The sequence below is a fragment of the Leucopleurus acutus genome, assembly GCF_964270905.1.
Source record: "Leucopleurus acutus genome assembly, chromosome: 3".
In the NCBI taxonomy this organism is placed as follows: Eukaryota; Metazoa; Chordata; class Mammalia; order Artiodactyla; family Delphinidae; genus Leucopleurus; species Leucopleurus acutus.
The window spans coordinates 9,741,887-9,760,942 of record NC_139145.1 but is presented as its reverse complement, the minus strand read 5'-3'; the positions used below and the strand labels follow the sequence as shown (position 1 = coordinate 9,760,942).

Genomic DNA, 19,056 nt, shown 5'->3' with positions numbered 1-19,056 from the left:
GTCACAGTCACATGTGGCTAGCAAGCTTCCTGGGACAGACTGGCAGACAGCTTGGGCTGAGATCGCCCACCAGAGCCCACCTCCTCCTCTCACACAGAGTACCCCATTAAAGGAGACCTTGAGGTCTGGTCTCCTGGGTACTAGGACTCATTTTTCTCGTGCCTCAGTTGCCTACTTTAACTCCAGACTCTGCCCTCGCCCCCTACCACCAGCAGTGGGCCGAGCTCCCTCCCAGGGCCAATCAGAGCAGGAATACAGCTGGCCAATCGAGTTGGCGCACTCGCCTTCCGCCCCTTTCCTCTTCCGCCCCTTTCCTCTTCCGCCCCTTAAAGGGGTTAAGGTGCCTTGGCTTGGGCGCGCCTGCTTACGCCTGCAAGGCTGCCGTGGCCCCTTTAAAAGGCAGAGCCTTGAAAGAGCGGAGTCCTAGGACGAACCAATGACAAGCCCCATTTGGCCTCTTCCCAGCCCGCCCCCTCCGGAGGTCAAAAGCCTTGGTCAGTAGCCCTGTGGCCTGTGCGGTGAGCCCGGGGTCTGCAGGTAAGGACTGGCTATAGGGGCCAAGGGCGCTAAGGGCCAGGGGAGCCAGTCCGCTCAGACGCCTCCATTCCTCCAGGTCGGCCTTGGTTGTTCCGCTCGCCAGCTCGCTGCCCACATGGCTCTGAGAGGCGTCTATGGGTGGCTACTGAGCCGCGGACCCAGCCTGCGAGTCCTTCGTTCATGGAGCTCGGCGGCGACGCAGACCGGTCAGTGCCGGACCTGGGTGGGATGGGGAGGGAGAAACTTGAGGCTTGGGGACTTTCCCGGGGTGATTTTCCCGTCCTGTGTTTGCAGAAAAAGGCGGGAAGACCCAGAGCCGATCAGCCAAGTGTAAGGACCCCTTGTCGCGCCGTGCGTCTGCGGCCCTTGTCCATCTGTCTGTCTGTCCCGGATGGGCTCTGTCCCGGAATCCGAGGGCTGCCCAGGCGGGGAGGCAGGGCCGCTGAGGCAGTGAGTTTCCCCGAGAAAGGCCACTTTGTCAGTCCTGTTTGCAACCCACATTTGTTGGGAGCGAAATGGGGGTTGAGGGATGGGGCTGATGATTCTTGGGGAGGGGAGGGTGTGGTGATCGGGTGGGCAGGGATGAGCCCCACCTCCTCCAACTCTGCCCAGCCTCGCGGCCCGAGTTTGACTGGAGGGACCCACTATTGCTGGAGGAGCAGCTGACAGCAGATGAGGTCCTCATCAGGGACACCTTCCGCACCTACTGCCAGGAGCGCCTCATGCCCCGCATCCTGCTGGCCAATCGCAACGAAGGTGCCCAGGCAGGCGGGTGGGCACCCTGGAGCTCCCGCTGCCACCTGAACCACACTCTCCACCATTCACACCAGCTCTGCCTGCTCTAGCTGGGCCTTAGGGCACCTCTGGCCCTGGGTTGGGGCTCCAGTGGGCCAAGGCTGAAGTTGGGCATCTGTCCCTTTGCAGTTTTTCACCGGGAGATCATCTCAGAGATGGGGGAGCTGGGTGTGCTGGGCCCCACCATCAAAGGTAGGGACAAATTTCTCTCCACACTCTGCAGCCCCCACTGTGTCCTGAAAAGCCCCTTCCTTTCCTTGAGCCTAGTTTCCCAGTCTGTAAAGAGAGGCTGTTAATCCCTCTGTCTGAAGTGGCTGTGGGGATGAAACTCTCAAGTAAGGGCCAGCTTGGTACCCTCTCCTTGGTGCCCCTACGTAGCTCTGTCTCTTGGGCCCCAGGAGTCACTGATCTCATCTGGGCAGGGCTTTGTCCCCCATTGCCCTATTTCTCCCCTCCCCCCCCACCCACCAGGGTATGGCTGTGCTGGAGTCTCATCTGTGGCCTATGGGCTCCTGGCCCGAGAGCTGGAGCGAGTGGACAGCGGCTACAGGTCAGCGATGAGTGTCCAGTCCTCTCTTGTCATGCACCCCATCTACGCGTACGGCAGCGAGGAGCAGCAACAGAAGTACCTGCCCCGGCTGGGTGAGAGCAGCTGCCTGTAGAGCTTGGTGGAAGGAGGGCAGTCCCAATGGTCTGAAACTCAGGGGCAGGGCTATCCCCAGGCCTGCCTTCTGTCCTCACCCCAAGGATATTACCAGTGGCCACTCAGGCCCCCTGCCAGACCCTGGGCTTCACCCCCACATCTGATTCTCCTAAGTCTTTTTTTTTTTTTCCTAGGTCTCTCTTAACTCTGCCCCTTCCTCACCACCATCATAGCCCCCGTGATTTGCTTTCTGTACTCCCCATTCCAGTCCAAAGTTTAAAGTCTTAACTTCCTAACCGGGTCCACAAAACCCCACGTGAGCAGGCCTCTGCTGATCTTTCCACCTCATCTCTGGCCACTCCCTTGATTGCTCCTTCCCAGCCACACTCAACTACTTGGAATTCTCAGTTGTGCCACTAGGCCTCTGCACATCCTGGTCCCTCTGCCAGGACTGCTCTTCACACCTTTTCCTGCTTAACTCCTTTTCACTGCCCTTCAAGACAGTTTAGCCTACCCTTTCCTGACTTGTATTGGGCCTCACCCCATCATGGCATTGTGACTATGGCCTGGGTGAGACCTGTCCCCCCACCACCTGGGAGTGCTGTGAGGGCAGGGCTGGACCTGCCTTGGCCTGGCTCAGCGGAGAGGCTGACAATTTTCAGTAGAGGAAATGAATGGGGGAGAGGCAGCCTCGTGACCCTGTCTCATGCCTGCAGCCAAGGGGGAGCTCCTGGGCTGCTTTGGGCTCACAGAGCCTAACCATGGGAGTGACCCCGGCAGCATGGAGACCAGAGCCCGCCAGAACCCGTCCGGCAGGAGCTACACCCTCAATGGGGCCAAGACCTGGTGAGGGGCCTGGGCGCCTCAGGCAGGTGGGCAAGGGCAGTGGGTGACGGCCAGACGCCTCACTGCCTGTCCTGCCTCCAGGATCACCAACTCACCTGTGGCCGACCTGTTTGTAGTGTGGGCTCGGTGCGAAGATAGTTGCATTCGGGGCTTCCTGTTGGAGAAGGGGATGCGGGGCCTCTCGGCCCCCAAGATTGAGGGAAAGTTTTCTCTGCGGGCCTCGGCCACGGGTATGATTATCATGGACGACGTGGAAGTGCCAGAGGAGAATGTGCTGCCCAAGGCGTCTGGTCTGGCGGTAAGCAGCAGCCACCTTGGGAACTGGCATCAGGTCACCTGCTGGTTCTCTTTTCTTGGTCAGGTACCACGCTAGAGACCCAGCTGGGGAACAGACACACACAGAGTTCACACAGTAGTGATTTGGAGAGGCTCTGCCTGGCTCACTGATGTGCAGAGGCTGCCCCGTTTTGGTGACCATCTCACTCATGCTGGCTCTGCCCAGTACTTATAGGCCTGAACGAGCTTCATCCTTTGATGCATGTGCATCTTCCTGTCTCCTTACATCAACCCCAGGTCTGAGTATCCAGTCCAGACCCTGGGCTGGGTAGAACTGTATGCAAACCAAGAGTGAGCCGGCAGTGAGCAAGACCTTATGTGCATGAGCTTTGGTGTCAGGGCCACGTGTGACTTAGACAGTTGCCCTGAGTCCCCCTTGTTTACACTGACTGCGTGTCTTGGGTATCTGGGGAGGGGGCCTCCCCCGCACTACTTAAAAGTTAGTTCTGCGCAGGCCTCTCATCTCCTCTTGGTGGGGCTGAGGCCCCCTCTGAACCCTGCAGGGTCCCTTCGGCTGCCTAAACAATGCCCGCTATGGCATCACCTGGGGTGTGCTTGGAGCTGCTGAGTTCTGTTTGCACACGGCCCGGCAATACACCCTGGACAGGTGTGTAGGGGCTGCCATGAGAACTCCTGGGGGGGTGCGTGGGGGCTTGGGTTCCGTCTCTTACCCCCCCCACACCCCTGGCCCCCACCCACAAGACCTAAGTTCCTTGCTCTGTGAAATGGCCGAGGAAGTCCTTCTGAGCAGTGAGGAGCTCAGTCAACAATAGGGCCAGAGTGAGCTGCATGGGGGCTGAGGCAGCATGGGAAGGCCCTGGGACAGGACTGGGGAGTGGGCCCTCCTTGTACTTACCCTGACCCTGACCACATAGGATCCAGTTCGGTGTCCCACTGGCCAAGAACCAACTGATTCAGAAGAAGCTGGCGGACATGCTCACCGAGATCACGCTGGGCCTTCATGCCTGCCTGCAGCTCGGCCGCTTGAAGGATCAAGACAAGTAGGGGCTGTGTGTTTGGGGAGGAAGCGGGAGGCAGCTGTGGTGGGAGGACCCAGTGCCCCTTCTGGGCATGGTGGCAGCTGGCCCTGGAGAGAGAGGTCCTTCCTGCCTGGTGGCCCCTTGGGACCCATCCCTTCCTGCCTCTCCCTCATTAGGAGCTGTGTCTGTTGCTGTGACGGTAACCCTCCTCCCCAGCTGGGTTTGTCCAGGGTGTAGGGATGCCTGGATGCCCAAAGCAGGGTCAGTTCTTTATAATCCAATGCTCGTTACACGTCTGTGCTGTTCCCAGGGCCACCCCGGAAATGATCTCCCTGCTGAAGAGGAATAACTGTGGGAAGGCCCTGGACATTGCCCGCCAGGCCCGAGACATGCTGGGAGGGAATGGGATTTCTGATGAGTATCACGTGATCCGGCATGCCATGAACCTGGAGGCCGTGAACACCTATGAAGGTGGGGGCCGGATCCCTGGGGTGGGGTTCACAGTGGCCTCACGTCTGGGGAAGAGGACAGCAGACCCAAGTCCTACTCCCAGCTGTCACCAGTCGGCAGCATGACCTGGGGCAAGTCCCACCCTGTGTCCCTCATCTGGAGTGGCCCATACTGGGACTGTGGAAGTAAACCCTCCCAGTCCTTTCCTCCACTGTGCTCCAGGGGAGGGATGTTCCCAAGCCTGCTTATGGCTTCCACAGGCATTCCCAGAGCGGGGCATTAATGCCCAGGGAGCTGGTGGATGCAAGGGAGTGAGAGTGCAGCTACACACAGGAATCACCACTCCATTTTATGTGAGAAAAAAAGATAAAAGGTAAATCATTTGCAGGCTGTGGTGTTTGCACCTGACAACTAGTTGTGACTCACATGGGGCCCAGAACCCCTTGCCTCATGGGAAGACAGACATAGAAAAAGATAATTAAAAAGAAAAGAGATGTGGGGAATTCCCTGGCGGTCCAGTGGTTAGGACTTGGCCTTTTCACTGCGGTGGCCTGGGTTCAATCCTTGGTTGGGGAACTAAAACCCACAATCCGTGGTGCGGCCAAAAAAAAAAAGAAAAGAGGTGTACAATTCCAGTGTGAGTCACACAGAACTAGAGGGAGCTGTAACAGGCACTCAATCTCTTAGGGAGAAAGTGGGACCATGTTAAGCCTTGAGGGAGGTGTAGGAGCTCCCTGGGCAGAGATGGTGAAATAGTATCCATGTGGTATTCTGGATGGGACATTCCAGAAACAGCAAGAAGGAGGGCTGGGGGTGGGGGGTTTCTACAGGCATGACAATGACCCAGAGGACAAGCAGAGGGCACCTTCAGATAGTTTTACGCAGGGGAGGGACAGGGTCAGATTTGCACTTTAGGAAGAAAATAGAATTATTTTGCTCCATAAAAGGGAGGCCATAATCTCTGCCTTCCACCTCTGGAAGCTGAGGAAGAGCAAATGAGAACACTGCGGGCTGTAAAGTATTACTTAGACATGTGGATGTGGGATGGGATGTGGAATGTGGGGCGTGGGGCGGTGGCTCTAGGATGGGGGATCATCTGGGACAGGCAACTAACTGTCTGATGTTTGCTTTCCCATTCCTCCTGTGAGTGAGAAAGGGCCTGATCCATTTCTGCAGAGCTCATCAGCTCTTTCCACCTCTGTGGGAAGAAAGCATGGCTGGGTTGAAAATCAAATGTTTAATCAACCGTGTGGGGTTGGGGTCGGGTGAATCGGGGAGCACCAAAGCTTGGCCCGTGGTGGGGGCTGGACTCGCTGCAGTTTTGGGCCTGGCACAAGGAGCTTTGGGTTGGTTGGTCAGTCGGTTTTTGCCAAGATGCATTACAGAACTCTGAAAAACAATTTTCTCGGCATGGCCAGAATGGTGGCCTCTGAGCCTTCCCTTGGTGGCTGTCACTAAGGGGGCTCTCCTGGCAGCTGTCAGCATTCGCTGTCTTTGTGGGTCTGTTCTTCTTCCAAAGTAGTAGCCTGTGGGGAGACATGAAGATTGACTTTAAAGGGAAGTTGTAAGCTGTTAAGACTTGAAACCAACTGTGCTTTTATCTTGCCCAGGCACTCATGACATCCATGCTCTGATCCTCGGAAGGGCAATCACAGGGATCCAGGCGTTCACAGCCAGCAAGTGAATCCACTTCACCTGCGAGCCCGGATGGTACCAAACCCCTTCCCAGGGAGATACTGCGCTCTGAGCTTAGTCAGGGAGGTGGCAGATGGAGCCATTTCTTCTGGTGGGAAGTGAGAGACGCTGATTTTTAAATATCAAAATTTCCCCTTTGAAGTCATTCAAATGTGTTCCTTAAAAAGAAGATGGGACTGTCTGTACTGAGTTTCTCAATCCAGTTTTAACTGTGGATGGGAACAGACTTCACTCACCTTGGAATAGAAGCTCCCTTTGACAGGGGAGCAGGGAGAGGGAAGGAGAGTGACATGGAAGCAACTTGTGAGACCCACCTGGTGTCTGACTACGCAAACTACCCCCTCCACACAGCAAGAGTTTACTCTGCGCCCTCTGACCCTCCCATCTTAGGGTAAGTGCCTTATGCTGGACGTTGGAGCAGAGTGAGGGGGAAAGAGAGAATAATAAAGAGTCTGCGTGTCTGAGCCCACAGTGTTGGACCACAGTTACTTGTAACCACCGAGAAGTTATTTCAGTCACAGGAGAAAGGAACATGTGTCGGGGCTGTGAAGCGCGCTGGGACCTGGTGGGGATTTCCCCCGCCCCAGTGATCCATGCCTGAGTTTTGGGCTCGGCTGTAATAAATAAACCCGGTTAGGCACTGCCAGGGCTCAGGGCTGAGGGCAGAGGGGACTTTGTCCTTTCTGTCACCACAGAGCTGACGCACAGTGTGGGAAATAACGGTCCAGCTTCTCAGTTCGGACTCCCCACGTTACAGGGGAGCACGCGCCACAAGTGGGATGGCAAGAGCCCCAGGGCTTTTGCAGTAATAGTGGCCCCTGTGGGGTTTAGGGCCCGGTGGTGCTAATGTCCTTGTTCTCTGTTGACATTTACTTTCACCTTAGCTGCTACAACTCTCGTTCCTCTGGCGGCACCCATGTGCATGCGTGAGTTCAGTCCTACCTCAGGCTGGCCGCACAGGTCTTTGTACATGGTCTCCACGCTGTGGCACACTTCTTTGAGCTCTGTTTCCAGGTGACTGATCTTTGCCATTTTTTGGGTGAACTCTTGGAGCTTTTCCTGAATGATCTTGTTGTGGTGATTATAAATCTGATACATCCTCTCCTCTAGCTTCTCTGTCAGGTCTGAAACCTTTGAAAGAATAAGATGTTCTTGGAAAGTCAAACAAGAGGCATCACAAGACATTTGTTCTAGCTGGCTCTTTAAGATTTCTGCAATTTATCTTATAAAAGTGGTAAAAACAACTCCTGTGACTGGAGGTGAAATTGCCTATATGTTAAGTTTTTCTTTTTAAAAAGCAAGGTGCGAGAATTCCCCGGTGGTCCAGTGGTAAAGAATCCGCCTTCCAGTGCAGGGACGCGGGCCCAATCCCTGGTCGGGGAACTAAGATCCCACATGCCGTGCGGCAACTAAGCCCGCGTGCCACAACTATTGAGCTCCCACAGCTCAACTAGAGAGCCTGTGTGCCGCAGAGCCCACACACCACAACTAGAGAGAGGAAAACCCTCACGCCACAGCTAGAGAGAAGACTGCGCGCCGCAACTAGAGAGAAACCTGAGCAGACCACGTGCCGTAAGGAAAAAGATCCCGCGTGCCTCAGCAAAGATCCCGTGTGCCGTGACTAAGACCCAACGCAGCCAAAAAAAAAAAAGGAAAATAAATAAATAAAATAAAATAAATATTTTAAAAAAACAAGTTGCAAAATTATGTATATAGTATAAGCTCAACCAGGTTAGGAGGAAAGTACATAGAACAGAGACTGGAAAAAAACATGCAACAAAGTGGCTTCTGGGTGGTGGTATCAGGGTGTTTTTATATTTTTTCTGCTATGTTATATTTTTCTCTACTCTCTAAATTTTCTATGTACAAGGTAGGTAGGGATGGTGGGGGGCAGGGAAAAAAGTCAGCCTGTCATTGAGAGATGACATGTGGAATCCACAAGCTGTCCAGCTCGCAGGACCCATTACGCATTCTGAAGAAGCATCGGCGGGGACAACCATTAACACCAGACTTGAACATAACATCAGGCTTTGTTAGACATAAGCCCCAGCCATGTCCAGGGACCTCCACTCTCCTGTCACAAATCATTCAACTTCTGGAGGACAAATGGGTGTGACAATGCAGGTTATGCCTCAATGCCCTCCTGCCACAGCCATTAATCCTGGCATGAAGTAAGGGCCTGGGCTGTGGGTGCAGATGAACCTTGGCTTCTTATCCTGGTTCTCTCACTTAAGCAAATTATTTCCAAACCTTACTTTTCCCATCTACAAAATGGGTCCAATCTCTTTGCAGGATTGTTGTAAGGGTGAAATGAGGTACTGCATGCAAATTGCCTAGCACCATGCTGGGAACATAACTGCGGTTCATTCCCTCCCCTTTCACTTTTTACATAAAGAACCCCCTCCCCTTTCACTGGGGCTTGGCAGTATGTAGGGGGAAATCCGTCACCTTGATCCTGAGGCTGTCTCTGAAGTTGGTCATGAGGGCATGGTCCTTCTGCCTGCTCTCGTTGATATTTTCGATCAACTCCTGGGCCCTCTTCTTCAGGATGTCGATGCTCGAGTCCAGAGAGGAGAAGTAGGGTCCTGACTTCCCTTCCAGCATCATCAGCTGGCGGTTGGCACTGGAGGTGGCACTAGAGGGGCTAGAAACCTGACTTCTGAAAGTATAGGAAACTGAGATCAGCGCCAAACTCTGTTGACAGTGGCTGATCTGAATTAGCTCTGTGGTGGGAGGAGAACCTGTGTTGTGTGTCTCTCGTGGGTGACACTTTTTATTTCATTCACACATACACCCCCACCCCACCCCTGAGAGGCAGGGATGGCATCCCATCTTATAACTGTGAAAACAGACCCAGGAGCACAAACAAAATCTGCCCAAGATTCCCGAACAAGAAGATCTGCCTGACTGCAAAGCCCACAGTCGTTTTATTACACCAACTTGCTGCTTTGAAATGAGCATCAATAATATTAAAAATAGTTTAGATGCTTTCTTAGATGATCTTCCTGTCACCAGCCTGCTGAATCCCTTTCCATCCCTTTCTAAACCTACTTAGTGATGCTCATAGCAGCATTCAGACCACCTGGGGCTAGTGTACCTGCGTGTCTCTGCTCCCATCAGGTAAGGTGGCCTGTCAAGAGGTAGTTATGGGGGGCTTCCCTGGTGGCGCAGTGGTTAAGAATCCGCCTGCCAATGCAGGGGACACGGGTTCGAGCCCTGGTGGGGGAAGATCCCACATGCCGCGGAGCAACTAAGCCCGTGTGCCACAATTACTGAGCCTGTGCGTGAGCCACAACTACTGAGCCTGCGTGCCACAACTACTGAAGCCCGCACGCCTAGAGCCCGTGCTCCGCAATGAGAAACCACCTCAATGAGAAGCCCGCGCACTGCAACAAAGAGTAGCCCCCACTCACCGCAACTAGAGAAAGCCTGCGCGCAGTAGCGAAGACCCAACACAGCCAAAAATAAATAAATAAAATTTTTAAAAAAGCGGTAGTTATGTTAAAAAATAAAAATTTAAAAAATACCCCTCAAAAGAGTTAGTTATGTTTGTCCCACACTGTACACGGCTATAATTATGCAATTCATTAAATATCGTGTTAGCTAGTGACATGTGAAAAAGGGATAGGTGTCTAATAAAGCTAAATGGAATGAATAAAGGTGACCCTAATAAAACATAACTATTAAATCAAGTGTGGGGGAGACAGCTATATATTGGGACCAAGAACGTAAAAACCTAGGATTCTGCATACAGATCGCTTTGTCGAGGCCTGTAAGTTTTTGCTCCGCTATAAAAACACAAAAGTGGAAATTGTGGGTAATGCATTATGAATGAGGTTTATGCAAAAAAAAGAAAAATGTTGCAATCTGATCAGCAGACCCATTGGTGTTTTAAATTAAGCTAAAATGTTTAAGGTAAGTTGCTTTTTTTTGGCCATTTCTTTGCTTTATCTGCCATGCACCATGCTAAACTACATGCCTCATCTTGCTGCATCCCCACAACCACGCTTTGGGGTCTATCCCCATCATCTTTACCTCATATCTGAGGACACAGGCTCAGCGTGGTTGTGTCACTTTCTCAGAATCACCAGCCAGTCCGTGCAGAGCCAGGTGTGGCGCCCAGTTGGCCTGACCCCCAGCCTGTGTCCTGCTTCCCCCAAAGTTCTGTTTCCTCCTCGCCCCCTGAGGTGTTTCCAGCTCTGAATGGCTGACTCGGAGGTGCCAACACAGCAGTTCCTCAACACACCAGTTCACACACAACCATAAAGTCAGCCATGACTGCAAGGCAGGCACAGCTACTTAGAAAAACACGTCTTGATTTTTGGACGCTTCCTCCATACAACTATTTTTTTGACTTCTCCCCGACTGCCTGAGCTCTTCATTTTGGCCCAGGATGCAAGCACAGTGAAACCTGGGTGCATGAGAGCCAGGCTCTCACTGACACAAAAGTCCTCAGGCCTGAGACGCTGGCTGTGTCCTTGTCCTCGTGTGTTCCTTACCAGAAGTTTCCTTGCCCCTGGGCCTTTGCATTTGCTCTCTGACTGTGAGACCTAGCCCAGACCACGGCATCTCAGAGCCGCCTATGACCTATGCTTGTCACTGTTCACACCCTTATCTCCCCATTTATCTCTGCATTCCCAGCATCCAGCACATAGTAAGTCCTCCACTGTTTGCTGAAGCCTTCTCCCAAACTTCTGAGCTCCCAACAAGGTACCTGACTATCCCCAGGCCCATTCCATTTGGCTGTCCCAGAGGCATTTCAAACTCCTCTAAATTTGCACACCAGGGACTTCCCTGGCAGTCCAGTGGTTAAGACTTCATGCTTCCAGGACTTCCCTGGTGGTGCAGTGGTTAAGAATCTGCCTGCCAATGCAGGGGACACGGGTTCGAGCCCTGGTCTGGGAAGATCCCACATGCCATGGAGCAACTAAGATCATGCGCCACAACTACTGAAGCCCGCGCACCTAGAGCCCGTGCTCCGCAACAAGAGAAGCCACGACAGTGAGAAGCCCACGCACCACAACGAAGAGTAGCTCCTGCTCGCCGCAACTAGAGAAAGCCCAATGCAGCCATAAATAAATAAATATATTAAAAAAAAAAAAGACTCCACGCTTCCAATGCAGGGGATCCCTGGTCGAGGAACTAAGACCCCACATGCAGGGCAGTGCGGCCAAAAAAAACAACAGCAAAAAAAACTGCACACCAGCCCAATGTTGTCCTCCCTCCTCATTTCATTGAATGACACCAAAAAGCCACCTGGTTCCCAAGCCAGAAACTTAGCAGTCAGCCTGGAGCCTGGCTTCTCTCTGTCCTTCCAAATCCTGTCACAGAATCCTTTCATTTCCACCTCCTTAATTTCTCCCAAATCTATCCTCTCCTCGCCACCCAACCATTCACAACCCCGCGCCTATCATTCTCACCTGGGCCCTAGTGACCTTATAACCGCAATCTGATGTCCCACTTCTGCTCCACAGCCTACAAGAGCCCCTATCCGCTGCAGAAGCAAGTAAATTCCCTAGCACAGCACACAAGGCTTTCCAGGGCCCTGGCCTCCACCTTCTCTTTTCAGACGCCACTCCCAGCAACTTGAAACGTTCCACAATTTCACCAAACTCATCAGCCTTTGCCCGAAACGATTTTTCCTTTCTGTCAACTTCACGAGGCAACGTTTGGAGCATCCTTACCTCACCTTTGCTTTCTAATCACAACACTGCCAGTCTGTACACTAGATTCCCCCCAGGCGCCATGCACACTCTGGGCAGGGGCTGCATTGCCTTCATTCCAAAGGCATCACAACTATTTGCCGAATACCTAAATGAATGAACTGCTGCTGGAGCCAGAGCCAGATGTAACATTCTTGCTCTTAAGCCACTTTGCACCCAAAGTTGCTTTGTTGTCCCAACAGTATAGGATTCTGAAATTAAAATCAATGATAGAACCAGGTGCTTCTTTTTGTGTAATTGTTCACAACCTGCTTGAGCTGCTAACTGTTCAGAGTTGCTCCTTTTTCAAGTTCAAGGGATAAAGCTGGAACTGGTCTTCGTGGCAGCTACACAAATGGTGAAAAATCAGTGGAATTCAGCTCACTCACATTTCGTTATGGGACAAAGGCCTGCATCAGATGTCTGCAGAGAGCTTCTTGATTTTCCCCAACCTCTCCTTTGGGGATTTATTCCTTTCCATTTCATTCTTCCTAATACTCAGCAGCTGCATATAATCAGGATGCTAATGAATCATCGGCTTCCCTGGGCCTGCATTCACCAATTAACTTTAATAAACAAAATGCACCATGTCCTCTCCACCAGCTTCCCCCCATTCCCGGGCCTGCCTCTGTTGCCCAACCCTGGATGGAGGCCAGGGAATGGAAGTCAGCTCAACACAGTAGGCCGCGTGTGCAGGGGGTAGGGCAGTAGGGGGTCGGGATGGGGGCTGTGAACACATCCCTCCGCTCATCTATGACGGTCTGTCCTTCTAAGGAGTACCTAATTCGGCTTTGAGGATTAGGACCTAGTTCCCGAGAAGAGCTCAGGCTGGCAGGGGGCCCGGGAACTGTGGAGGAAATGGGTTTAAGCGAAGAGACCATCTGTTCGCTCCAGGTAAAGCTGTGATTGGCAGGCGTGTGAGCCAGAGCCACCCGCTGGTGGGGCCCTCCCTCCATGGCCTCTAACAGATACACAAGTAAACAATCCGCCAGCCACTTATGACCACCGCAGGCGGCAGTCCCAGGAGGGGAGGAAAGCTAGTCAAACATTCAAGGAGGAACACAACAGAATCTTTGGCGCTTGGGCAAAACGATGTTTTGCTGAAGTACAGCCAGGAAGGGGGAAGGTTTGAATCGAAGCTGCGGAGCCCATTCCTTTCATCCTCTGCTCTTCTCGCCTGAAATGTGCTCACATTTTAATCATGTCACTGAGAGTCTGCTGCTGGATCTATTAACTGGTCCTTGCACTGGTCCTAATCCATCTGCTTCTCAGCCCAAAGCTCTTTTGGAACTCCTCAAAGTCTCTCAATGATTCGCAATTGTCTGTGTCTCCTCACCACTTAGATCCCAGTCTAAACATACTATTTGCAGGAAGGTGTTATCAAACGACTTCAGTTATTCTTTTTTTTTCTGGTCTCCAATTGACTGCACACACCTGGAAACCATTCCGCCCCGCGGTCTGGTTTACAACTGAGGAATCTGGGAGGCAAGAGGAAGCTGGCTTCGTGCGTGGTGCAGTCCTCAGGCGCCCTGTCCTGAGCCTCATTCTATCCCCAGGTGAGCTCCTTCACTGAAGCAGCACCATCTCCAGCCCCTGCGCCCCCCCCCCCGAATTCTGCATCAGAAAGTCCAACCCCTATCTTGGACGCATTCATGTGTATTTCTCTGGTCACCTCAGACTCAACAAGGGCAAAATACAACTTGTGCTTCTGCCAGCTGGAAACTGCCCCAAGCCAGAAAGCGGGGAGCAGGAGTGGCAGGGGAAGCCTTGATTTGTAGTGTTTGCCAGTTTCCATGGTGCGGAGACTCCCACTATAGCCAATTTCAAGCTACTAACATGAAGTTGTTAAATGCCAGGTTGGGAAGTGATGTGTAGAACTGGCTCTTGCGGGCAGGAGCTGGCTCCAGCACACTGCAGCTGGGAGACATCCTCAGCTCATCACCTTCCTCATGCCTCACTAAATGACCCCCCTCATCTTCTCTCCATCTGCCCTGCTAGATACCACCCCTGAAGAAGCCTCCCACCTATCTCCCAGGTCCACTCATGCCCCATCCCACCTATTCTTCACAGAGCAGCCGGTGTCTTTTTTTAACAGGAACCTGAGCATGTTACTTCTATGAAGTAACTACCTAGGTATCTACCCAAGAGAAATGAAAACTTGTACACGGGTGTTCATAGCAGCATTACTCACAAGAGCCAAAGAGCAGAAACAACCCAAATTTCCATCAGCTGACGAATGGATAAATAAAACGTGGTACATCCATAATATAGAATATTATTCAGCCACACAGAGGAATGAAGTTCTGATACATGTTACAACAACATGGATGAACCCTGAACACATTATGCTCAGTGAAAGAAGCCAGTCACAAAGGACCACATAATTGTATGCTTCTACTTATATGAAATATCCAGCAGAGGCAAATCTGTAGAGACAGAAAGTAGAGTCGTGGTTGCCAGGGACTGAGAAGGACGCAGGGACTGGGAGGTGATGGCTAAGGGGTCAAAGGATTATTTCAGGGCAATGAAAATGTTAAAAAGTTGACTGTGGTAATGGTTGCAGAGTTCTGTGAATGTACTAAAAACAATTGAATTGTACATTTTAAGTAAGTGAAGTGTATGGTATATGAATTATATCTCAATAAAGCTGTTACCAAAAAAAAAAAAAATCCTTAGGATCAAGTCCACAGCCGACAAAATGCCCTGCAACCTAGCCTGTGCTGAGTCCCCCTCTGGCACTCACTCCCCTGCCCACAAGGGAAACATTTTCCTAGCTACCTGAGCTCCTCCGTGTCAGTACTTGTTCAGTATATGCTTTTCCTGTCAGATGGAAGCACTGGGCGTGTATGAGCATGTCTGTCAGTGTACCCTGGGTGTCACTGCTGCCAATCACAATGACTGACATGCTGGCCTTCCCACTGTTTTGTGAACACACCAGGCCTGCTCCTGCCTCAGGGACTTGCTACTTGCAGCTCCCTCTGCCTGGAATGTTTGGAGTCCTGGGCACCTCCTGGCTGGCTCCTCCTCATGTGACCTCCTTAGCGATCTCCAGCTACTCTAAACTCCCTGTCACTCTAGTTGCTCCTTCTCTGTTTTGTTTCTTCACAGCACTTGCCACCAAGTGAAATCACGTTTTTTAAAAAATTATCTACCTTTTAGAAAGGCAGCTTGGCAATAGACCCAGGATAGCCAACACAATATTAAAGAAGAATGAAGTTGGAAGACTGACGCTACTTGATTTCAAGACTTACTATAAAGCTGCAGCGATCCAGATAGTGTGGTACGGGTGAAAGAATAGAAAATAGGTCAATGGAACAGAATAGAGAGCCCAGAAATAGACCCACACATATATAGTCAACTTATCTTTGACAAAGGAACAAAGAAAATTCAGTGGAGAAAGGAGAGTCTTTTCAACAAATGGTGTTGGAACAACTGGACATCCACATACAAAAAAAGTAAAGTTGGACACAGACCTTGTACGTTTCACAAAATTTTTCTCAAAATAGATATCCCTAAATTAAAACACAAAACTATAAAACTCCTAGAAGATATCATAGGAGAAAATCTAGATGGCTTTGGGTTTGGTGGTGACTTCTTAGATACAATATCAAAAGAAAAAATTGGTTAGTTGGACTTTATTAAAATTTAAAACTTCTACTCTGCAAAAGACACCATTAAGAGAATGAAAAGACAGGTCTCAGATTGGGGGCAAATCTTTACAGAACACAAATCAGATAAAGGACTGACACCCAAAATATATAAAAAACTCTTGAAACTCAGCAATAAGAAAACAAAAAATCCAATTTAAAAATAAGCAAAAGATCTGAACAGATACCTCACCAAAAAAGATATACAGATGTCAAACAAGCATATGAAGAGATGTTCAACTTCATACTTCGTAAAGAAGCTGCAAATCAACACAACGATACCACTACTGCCTGTTAGAATGGGGAAAATCCAAGACACTGACAACACAAAATGCTGGTGAGGATGTGGAGAAACAGGAGCTCTCATTCATTGAAGACAGGGATGTAAAATGGTTCAGCCACTTCGGAAGACATTTTGGTAGTTTCTTACGAAACTAAAAATACTCTTACCATATGATCTAACAATTGTGCTCCTTGGTATTTACCCAAAGGAGCTGAAAATTTACCTCCACACAAAACCTGCATATGAATGTTTATAGCAACTTTATTCATAATTCTAAAACTTGGAAGCAACCAAGATGTCCTTCAATAGGCGAGTAGATAAATAAACTGGGGTACATTGTGTAAATTACTAAGTGTGTATTACTAAGTGAAAGAAAGTCAGCTCCAAGAGAGAAGGAATTCTGATTTGTTCATTATTGTATCCCCAGCATCTAAAACAGTGTTTGGGTAAAGAAGACCCTTGATAAATACTTGGTGAATAAATGTGCAAGACAACAATGTCTTTTTAAAGTCATCCATGACACTACTCTTTCTCTCACTCCAACATCGAATCCCCTAGCAGTTTATGTTAGTTCTATCTTCTTAAATCTATCCAGAATCTGACCACTTCTCATCACCTACATGGATCCACCCTGGGTCAAGTTAGGGTCATCTTGCACATAAATTATTCCAATTGCCTAATCACTGGCCTCCCTGCTTCCAATCCCGCCCTCAATAATCTATTCTCTACACAGCCGCTAGAGGGAGCCTTTTAGTCCAGAGGACTACAAACTTCTATAAAGGGCCAGATAGGAAGTCTTCTGCTTTGCAGGCCATATGGTCTCAGGTGCAACAATTCACCTCTTCAAAAAAAGTTGAAATGCCTGAGGAGTGGGTTTGAACCCTTCCGTCCTCAGGGAGAAGCTCCAGGGTCTGAGTTCCCTCCTGCTTGTGGGACACCGCACTGGGGGTAGGGTATATGGTGAGATTGTTTCCTAGCCTTTCCTACCCACTTTGATGTGATTTTCTTCTCATTTGCCTAATGTGTAGTTATTATTCAGCCAGCCTTTAGGTTTTTTATTTGTTTTTTTTTTTGTGGTACGCGGGCCTCTCACTGTTGTGGCCTCTCCCGTTGCGGAGCACAGGCTCCGGACGTGCAGGCTCAGCGGCCATGGCTCACGGGCCCAGCTGCTCCGCGGTACGTGGGATCTTCCCGGACCGGGGCACGAACCCGTGTCCCTTGCATCGGCAGGCAGACTCCCAACCACTGCGCCACCAGGGAAACCCAGCCTTTAGGTTTTTATAAGAGGACATTTTTCCATATGTAGCTGTAGACTCTTGGGAGGAGGGGAGTTCACAGGCATCATACTGGGTTGGCCCAAAAGTTCGTTCGGGTTTTTTCTGACCATTTTATGGAACACTCGAACAAACTTTTTGGCCACCCCAATACACAGCTCTCTTGAACAGGAACTGCTATATGATGTTCTTAAGCAATTTTTTCTTCATTTTCAAATTAACTCCAGGTATCTAAGGGCCTCTTCAAAGCAATACTTGGCTGGATTAATTTAGACTGGCTAATGCATATATATAAAAGTTGTTTCCTAGTTGTTAAAAGCTTATTTTATAATTTAGACTTAGCTGATTTAGACTGGCTTTGCATCAGAATAAACAAAATGTATTTTATCAACTTAAAAATAAATAAATAAACTGGTCACCTGTCACTCCCTCCCTATTTTTTTCCTCAGAGCACTTAGCATCCCCTGACTACTGCATATTCCCAAGTTTATAGACGTTCTCCTAGAACGTCACCTCACTGCTGTGTCCCCAGCACTTGCATCCCAGGCACACGGGAGATGCTGGACGAGTATGTGCAACAAATGCGACAAGAGCAGACACTGGAAGGGTCTTGTGGAAGAAAAGGGTGAATGAGAGGGACTCAGGGGTCTGTTTGGACTCGATGGGCCGGGTTCTTCCTCACCTAGCTGGCCCTCGACCAGCCTCCTCTTCGCGGCTCTCCTCGCCTTGCTGCTGCTCCTGGCTCTCTCCCAACAGCTGTGGCTCCTGGTCCTTGCACTCTGTCTGGGGCATGTCCACCTGTGAGCACGGCCAGCGCTTGAGAGGTCGAAGGAGGGCGAGAAGCAGTCAGATCCCCCTGCTCCCACCCCGTCAACCCTGGGCACCTGTGTCTGCCGATGCGGCATGCTGGGGACCCGCAGAAGAGACGGGGGGTGCTGGGACGGGCGCCACGAGGACCGCGGGGATCCTGTGCCTGGAGCACAGGAGGACTGAGGTGGGGAGACCTGAAGGGGCCGGGGTGAGGACAGGTGCTCCGGATGGGGTGCTGGGGGCCTGGGCTAACTGGTGTGCGAGTCGGCTCAAGGCCTTCAAGGAGGGAAAAGAGGTAGGAGAAAAGAAGAAGAAAAACGGGTGAGGCGCGTGGACGTCTGAGTCTCTCTCTACTCTACTCCGGCCACTCGCCATGCGTGGAACTCGGTCCTGCCTGGGCTGTCAGTGCGTCAGTCACACAATCAGTCGGTTAGTCAGGGCCCGGTAGGTCAGTCAGGAAATCGGAGCCCAGTCGGGCGAGGAGGGGCCGCGATGGCAGGAGACAAACGGCAGGGCTCTGGTTCGTCGGGGAAGCCCAAGATCGCTGCCATTCCCTGCCCGTCAGCCCGCCTCCCGCCGCCCGCGCGAAGGAAACAAGCGCAGCGTACTCCCTGCCGCTCCATTCCGTCTTTTCCCGCCTTCTTGTTTGCGCCCTCTGCGCACGCGCCTCCCCCGCCCCCGGAATGCCCCGCCCCAAAGATGGGCAGCGGTGCGCACTCCTGGCCCCGCCTCTTTCTGGGAACTTACGCGCGCAGCGGGGCGGGGGCGGCCGTTAAGTGGCGGTTGGGCTGTCTAGGGGCTGCGCGCGCAGCCGGCACCAACGGGAGGAGCCTGTGGTCTCTGAGCGCGCGTGTGCGCATGTGTGAGGTTCCAGGGCCCAAGGTCAGTAGGGGAATGGTGAGAACCGTTCATCTGCTCTGCCCGGAGGTCTTTGCAATAAAAAATTCTGACCTTTGCTGTCCCTTGATTACGACCTATTGCCCTCAGTGAAAAAGTTTATGCAGTTACCATCTTGAATCAGTTACTTGCACTCCAAAACCAGAAGCTCCTTGAAAGCA

At 51.3% G+C, this 19,056-nt stretch overlaps 2 protein-coding genes across 3 annotated transcripts; one reads left to right on the top strand and one right to left on the bottom strand.

Annotated features, from left to right (window-relative positions):
- The first annotated feature begins 465 nt into the window (after positions 1-465).
- GCDH (glutaryl-CoA dehydrogenase) lies at positions 466-7,038 on the top strand. Its single transcript, XM_082834936.1, has 12 exons — positions 466-537; positions 614-743; positions 832-867; positions 1,150-1,293; positions 1,462-1,524; positions 1,804-1,974; positions 2,692-2,821; positions 2,903-3,119; positions 3,661-3,764; positions 4,033-4,158; positions 4,448-4,608; positions 6,198-7,038. The coding sequence occupies exons 2-12, from the start codon at positions 653-655 to the stop codon at positions 6,269-6,271; spliced, it is 1,317 nt and encodes a 438-aa protein (XP_082691062.1). The 5' UTR covers positions 466-537; positions 614-652; the 3' UTR covers positions 6,272-7,038.
- SYCE2 (synaptonemal complex central element protein 2) lies at positions 5,747-18,637 on the bottom strand. 2 transcript variants are annotated; one of them, XM_082834949.1, is made up of 5 exons: positions 18,607-18,637; positions 17,871-17,986; positions 8,731-8,941; positions 7,225-7,413; positions 5,747-6,113 (listed from the first exon to the last, which is right to left on the bottom strand). In XM_082834949.1, the coding sequence occupies exons 1-5, from the start codon at positions 18,619-18,621 to the stop codon at positions 6,066-6,068; spliced, it is 579 nt and encodes a 192-aa protein (XP_082691075.1). In that variant the 5' UTR covers positions 18,622-18,637; the 3' UTR covers positions 5,747-6,065. The 2 variants fall into 2 exon arrangements, with proteins under 2 accessions (XP_082691075.1, XP_082691074.1); XM_082834948.1 differs by lacking the exon at positions 5,747-6,113 and having other exon boundaries at positions 7,109-7,413.
- Between the last annotated feature and the right edge of the window lie 419 nt (positions 18,638-19,056).